The following is a 7141-nucleotide window of genomic DNA, read 5'->3' as shown; positions in this document are numbered from 1 at the left end:
GGAATATCCATATTTGCTGGCATTGCGGACAATGAGTCCCAAAGTTCAATTCTTTCGATTGCATCACACTTGGCGTAAACCAAAGTAATAATCTGCACAATGTGTGTTTCTGTATGAATCATTTTTAACGTCATTTACTGCTCCATGTCATATAGCATTGTGACTTCATACAGATCGTCAACGAAAGCCCACACCTTATTTGAAATGTTTGAAAAAGCTTGAGATAATCCAATTTTCTTCTGTACAATTCAAGCTTTTTATTATCCTGCATTGGTTACATGAGACCAACAAAATCAAAATGATGTTGTCTATGCATTGTTACTAGCCTCTCAAAGGCTTGCTGCGTAGTGATGGATCTAATATTCAAAATAATTGCATCCATTACAAATTATTTGATTTAGTTAGAGCTCGTCGAGTTTGGATCCCAGCAGTAGGCATGCCAACTTTGTTTCTGTTGAGTTTTCCTTTTTTTTCTTTTGTCGCAGATTTTACTTTTGCAATCTGAGTCGGAGAGAGATCTCCTTTTCTTGCCACATTGAGGAAATTTTGAGCAGTTGATTCCTCATCTAAATCCCTTCCATTTCCCAACATGTTTTCTTCTTCTTTTTCTTGTTTATGTAGCGGCGTTGCCAAATCAAGTGAAGGTGGATGAAGCATTATGGCCTTGTCTGCAATATTCTTGATTGACTTGACCCCACTGTTCTTGCCAGCAGTCTTTTGGTTATCAGCAGTTTTTCTTATTCCTTGTTCCCCCTCATCAATGCGGTTTGCAATATGGAGTGATGTGATTTTGATGTTTTCTCTGTTTGAAGTCAGAGTATTTACTCTATCTGGAGACAGGTTATTTACTCTGTTATGAGCCAGAGTGTTTTCAGGTACAGCACTTGTGGCACAAAATTTGCCTTCAGGTATATGTTCCCTTTGACATTTTTCCGCTGTCTCGAAACCTTGTATGTCTGCATTTTCTATTGGTATAAATTCATCTGTTATTAATCCCTTTTGGCATTGCATAAGCGCATCCATATTTTCCATCTGGCTAACCACGGCTTCAGAACCTACCAATTGCATGTTGCTTATCTTTTCATTATTGACAATGTTTGTTGTATTGTCATTAACCCTTTGCTCTTCCTCCTCATTTCCTTCATGGTTAGCTTCATCTTCCCCATGTATTCCATCTGGAATTTCGCCTTCTTCGTAGTCTTCTTCTGCTTGATCCTCCCATAGTTTGCCGCTAGTCAAAGCTAACCTATCTTTCTCATTCACCTGTTCAGATATACCATATGTATCCATGGACTGAGACGGGATATCTTGACACGATTGATTAGTAGTAACTAGCTTCCTTCCAAAAACCTTATTAGCCCATTGTGCAGTAGATTCTTGTTGTGACTGACACTGGTTCAAATTCTCTTTATCAATAAGAGTAAAAGCAGTAGCATTTGGATTTAGCTACTTTGTCACTTTTGATAACCTATTTGTCTGAACAGTAGGAGTTGTTCTTGGATTGGTAACATCTGCTGCTGCAACTACATTCTCATTTGGCTCCATATTAATTCGATATTTTGCAGCAGAGGTTTCTCCTATCCACATCAGATTATTTCCCACATTACCATCACTTTGTTCCATTTCTAGAACTGCAAATCTGTTCAAAGTTTGAACCTGGTTTGGCTGCTCATTTTCGATCTCCACCAATGCCAAATTATTTGTCATCTGATTCTGCTTGGTTACAACATTCAAAGAAATAGTCTCATGCCCAGTTTTTGTTTGAACACAATTCTCATTATTGACAGGCTTCACACGATTATCCTTCACCTCTTTCCATTATCCTCCTAAATTTCCAGTAGGCTTTTGACCTGTGATGATCGCAAGACTTCTTGTAGCAGTAGCCTTACCTTTCATCTTATTCTGAGTATGTGAAGTGTCATCGACCACTCCATGCATTTGAGTCACATTGTCATTTTCTTGCAGCTGATTGGCATCTCTTATTGCATTCAACAATTGCCTTGCATCACCTTGAAGTTGTTCAGTAGAAATCTCATCCAAATCATTTCGACTTTTTTGCTCGATATTTCCCTTTGCAATTTTATTCCTCCCTTTCATCGAGCGACATGAATTTTCATCATGCCCTTGGTGCTTACAACATGTACAATACATTGGAAGGTAATCATACATAACCTTTTGATGGAAATTATTAGATTTTCCAGAAAGTTTGTCGACGACGAAAATCTTGACGTTTTTGGGATGCTTATCCAGCAGATCCAGCAACACTTTAACCCTCGCAGCGCTTGGCCTTGTTCGATCTTTCATCGCCTTGTCAATAGCTAGAGGTTTTCCAACTGAAGATGCAATTGACATCAAAGATTTCTTTGCAAAATAATTGGGTGGAAGATCTGGGAATGAGATCCACACGACAACCTTTGAAGTCTCAATTCTTGGATCGAATCCAATCGTCCAAGGAAAAGTTCTGAAGAAGAACTCATCTCCTTTTGAGTTAATGTGCCCAGTAGATCTGGAAACAAAGTTTACATAATCTTCATAAAGATCGAATCGTACCAGTAAATGTCTAAACTCCAGCTGCCCGATGTTACACGATCCCTTCACATCGAACTGTTTTGGAAAAATTCTTCTGAGGTCGTGAAGTTCTGGTTTTCCATAAGAGAATTTGATGACAACTGCTTGGTGTAAACCTTCCTCCATGACAAACTCTTTCACCTCATCTGTGGTGAATTCTACGATTGGTTCTCCATGTTCGAATCTAACTGGACATAGAACTGTATGTTGGATTTGTCGCACATTTTCTTTAGTCACAGTTGCTGCATAATTCATTTTTGGTGGAATGTTGATCCCAGGTGCTTGAACACTTTGCTCTCCCACAACCAAGGATTGGGGAGAGGTCAATGCAGCCATGGCTGCCTTAAACGAGCATGAGCAAGCTCAAATCGCCAAAGATGCTGCGATGAACAGTAACTCGTATTCAAATGTGGATCAGGGTTCAATGTGAATTTGAAACCGGAGATTAGGGGTCAAGTTTCTTACCTCTCGGGGTGAAGATTTAGGTTCTTTCACTTGATTATCTTCCGACCCCAAATCACTTATAATATGACTTATACGCTTATTAAAATATCCAATTGATAGCCATTATATCATGAATCCTCACTTGCACACAAAATAAAATAATTAGCCTACCTTGGCTCCACGAGATCTTAAATTACTTAGCAAAATTTTTTGGGGCTTTAAATTCTCCCCCGCTTAGGATCATTTGTCCTCGAATGATAATTGGAGTCAATCCGCAAGTACTCAGTATAATTTATCTCCTTTATCACACATCTTTAACTCACAAATTTTGACTAACTCCCAAATTTTTCAGAAATTTCGGCAGAGTTTCCCTTGTAACTAGGCCTATCCACCTGTCAGAGAATCCTAGAAACACACCTCAACAACATATATGTGATAAAATGATGCAACAAAACATAAAACAACACCAACCGTAGTCCCATAATGAACATATAATTGGAAAGGAACTCTCTTACATTAGCGGAACAAGCGATACAAAATTTATGTGAAACAACTTCATAGAACTATTTCATTGCTATTTAAACAAACGAGGGGTAATTCTTTTTCATTTCTTCCTTAGCTTCTCAAGTGGTTTCCTCAACCTGTTGGTTTCGCCATAACACTTTCACGAAGGCAATTTCTTTATTTCTCAACTTTCGGACTTGCCTATCAAGAACGACAATTGGGATTTCTTCATATAACATCTCTTCGATGAACATTTGAATAGGACTTTTGACGGTCCTGAGCAGTTTTTAACATGTCTTTAATAATCTTGACTTTCTCCAAAGCCTGATGCATGAAGTCTGACCCTGTCAATTCATCTTCTCCAACCTCGAACCACCCAATGGGAGATCTACATCTCCTACCATACAACGCCTCAAATGGTGCCATCTGGATACTAGCATGGAAGCTATTATTGTAAGCAAATTCTATGATTGGCAAATGGTCATCCTAACTACCTTTGAAATCCAGAACACAAGCATGCAACATATCCTCAAGCGTCTGAATGGTCCGCTCTGCCTGTCCATCAGTTTGTGGATAAAAGGCTATACTAACAAATGTGGGTACTTGCAATTTGCTCTCCCAAATTCTCAACAAAAGACATTACTGGATGAGTTTTCTTATAGAACCTTCCATTTCAAAGGAATAACATCTTCTAGCATGCGCACACACCTTAATATCATCAATATGCACGACGTTGCATCAAATGTAATGTAACATTGTGCTCATACCTTTCTTGGTCAACCTCTTTCCTCCTTGTGTGCCTTATAGGATTTAAGAAACCACTCCACTTCCTTTGTGAACATTCTCATGATCCCTTCATACTGTTAAACACTTCCCAAAACACGTATCAACAACCTTAATATATATTCAACTCAGAAAGAGCACTGGCCCGAACAATATGCTGGTACCATCTTTTCTTTCTAACTGGAATACTCCTTCCCATTCTATTTTGCTCATAGTGCATAATTGATAGCCTTATTGTGCCACGCACTTGTCTACCTCCCGTGAACTTGTAATATCATTGTGGCTGGTTTAGTCAGTTTATCATACCACAAATTCACCTCCAGTAGTCTCACTTTCCATTGTATGTAGACATGAACTATCTCTAGATCCTTTAGTTGATATTCAGTGTCACCCAAGTCGGTAACATTACGGTTAGTCCTTTATACCTTCTATTAACACTTGTACTCCAGGCGAATCCACCATTCTGATATGAACTATTTTGCAATAACCATGGACATCTCAATTTATAGATTTTCTTCCCATTTATTCTCACCTCATTATTCCTAGCTAGTGAATAGCCACACACTCTTCCATATGTTACATGGTCTTTTTCCTAAAAAAAAATTTCATCTCGCTCACCTCTTAACTCTTGTTAGGATATCCGTAGGAAAGTGTGTTCATCCTGTATTACTTAACACTTCTTTGCTTGAAAGATTCTTTATAGGCTCTCCATTAAGCCCAAATACCCTCTTGGGTTATTATAGAATCACATTAATTTCTCCCACTCGTTCCGCCTTTTTTAACGCCTTGGTACTTTGGTTAAATCACAGATCTATGATTAACCCATTCTAAAAACTTGCAACCTTCCACATTTGGCCTATAGTACTTCCTTAGGTTCCATTGTTCCTGACCCTGTAACAAGTATAAAATCCCTTTACAGACATACTCTTAGTTTCTAAGATCGTTGACCCCATCATTCACATTGCCCTGTATGAAGAATTTACCTTCCACCTTTTTTTGGGGGGGGGGGGCACTAGTGGTCTATCATTAGCATATCCTTTTACATAATCCTATTATCCATTATCACCTTTCTAGAATACGCATGTCTTCAACAAAATATTCAAACATCATAACTACATGGTCTTACTATTGTTTCGTTATGTTTAAGTGGCCTTACTATGGCCCTTCCTCCCCCACTTAGGGTAAATGTCCCGGATTTTGACACAAGTCTTGAATTTAGCAACTTCATGGACATATGTTTCATATCTCTATCCCTCACATATATGCTCGACTATTAGGGAGATTGAAGTCACCATTGTATTAACCTCATGAGTTCTCTTCTCTTATTCAGCCACACGGACTTGGGATTCCAATTCCTCATGTCAATATCCTTTAAGAGTGTAACACAACTTCATACACTTATGGGATTCTTATAACATTCATAGCACAAGGGTCTTCTCATTATGGGTTCAATTGACTCTCATTTCATAACTTCTTGTCTCCTAGGAGAGACTTGCACTCCCATCATTAATCTCCTGGTCATGTCTCACATATATCGCGTGCTTATAGAACAAGTTTTCTTTCATACCTTAGGATAATTTACATACTTCTCACACTACCCACATATGCTATTCAAGCTTACATATCACTTATCAATTCAATGTTTCTTTGGAGGTGGGTGATCAATTTTAACACTTTTCTCATATAAAGTATGTTTCTGGTACTGTGTACGTATATCATATATCCGTACAATTTGTACAACATGATACATGTGCCATCTCCCTAATATTCAGGCCTTTTGCCTATTTGGTCATGCCATATGACAACATTACTTGAAATAGACAAAAGAGCATTTAAACTTACCTTGAATCTCAACGCACGAGTTAGAAGATAATCTTATTATCAAAATTTATCGCACGATCTGAAGTATTGAAGAAGGGTAACATTCCAAAATGTCCATGTAGCCTCCAACTTATAGATATGGTCGACAACACACCGATAAGAAGGACTCTACTAGATACGGCTCCGAGACATCCTAGGACACTTTAAAACCTTACGCTCTGATACCAAGTTTGTCACGCCCCAAAACCGAGGAGCGTGACCAGCGCTCAACCGAGTAAACTCGACTGAGCAAGCCTGCTAGATTTCATTCTACCCAAAGTCACCCTTGAACAAAGAGGAGATATACTCCATTATTCAAGCTCTGAAAATATTTCATTAACAAATTTCACTCTAGTTCCATTAGCAGTTTCAACCATAATATCCAAAATATGACAATTTTTATAGATATTAAGGAAGACATATTTCCCAAATACTAATATTTCCAATTTAATTCCCGATACCAAACACCACCCACAACCTGTCTACGGAGCCTCTAAATACAACCGATGAGTAATATGGAAATGCCGGCAACAAGGCTATGGCTATACCTCAAAATACAAAGTACATGATAAACAACGGTACAGAACCCCGAAATGAAGTGAGGCTCACCAAGTCAGCTGAAAGGATGATGCGGCACTAGCTGTGACCAACACTACCTACTATAGAAACACCTACATCCATTTAAAGACATAATGCCTCTGGAAAAAGGGACGTTAGTGCCATCGAATAGCTCTAGTATGTATAACTAAACACCATCTCATTAGAAAGAACTATCATACAAGGACAAGGAAAACATAAGGATTTAACAAAAGTTTTAAACAATCACCACATCATTAAATAAAAGGGATCACATAGCTTTCACATAATTTCCATACCTCTAGGTTGCGTTTCATATCCCGTCCATAGGGTTCACATATCATATTATACACTTATGCATTTCATATCCCGTCCATAGGGTTCACATATATATTATATACCTATG

General features: G+C 38.3%; 1 protein-coding gene across 1 annotated transcript; it reads right to left on the bottom strand.

The window, feature by feature from the left end:
- Positions 1-1818: 1818 nt before the first annotated feature.
- On the bottom strand, positions 1819-2904 carry LOC138875482 (uncharacterized). The gene has a single exon (XM_070154313.1). It carries the CDS (start codon positions 2902-2904, stop codon positions 1819-1821), a length of 1086 nt encoding a protein of 361 aa, XP_070010414.1.
- Between the last annotated feature and the right edge of the window lie 4237 nt (positions 2905-7141).

Source organism: Nicotiana sylvestris, chromosome 8, assembly GCF_000393655.2.
Source record: "Nicotiana sylvestris chromosome 8, ASM39365v2, whole genome shotgun sequence".
NCBI classification, from domain to species: Eukaryota; Viridiplantae; Streptophyta; class Magnoliopsida; order Solanales; family Solanaceae; genus Nicotiana; species Nicotiana sylvestris.
This window is presented reverse-complemented; position numbering and strand designations above follow the sequence as displayed.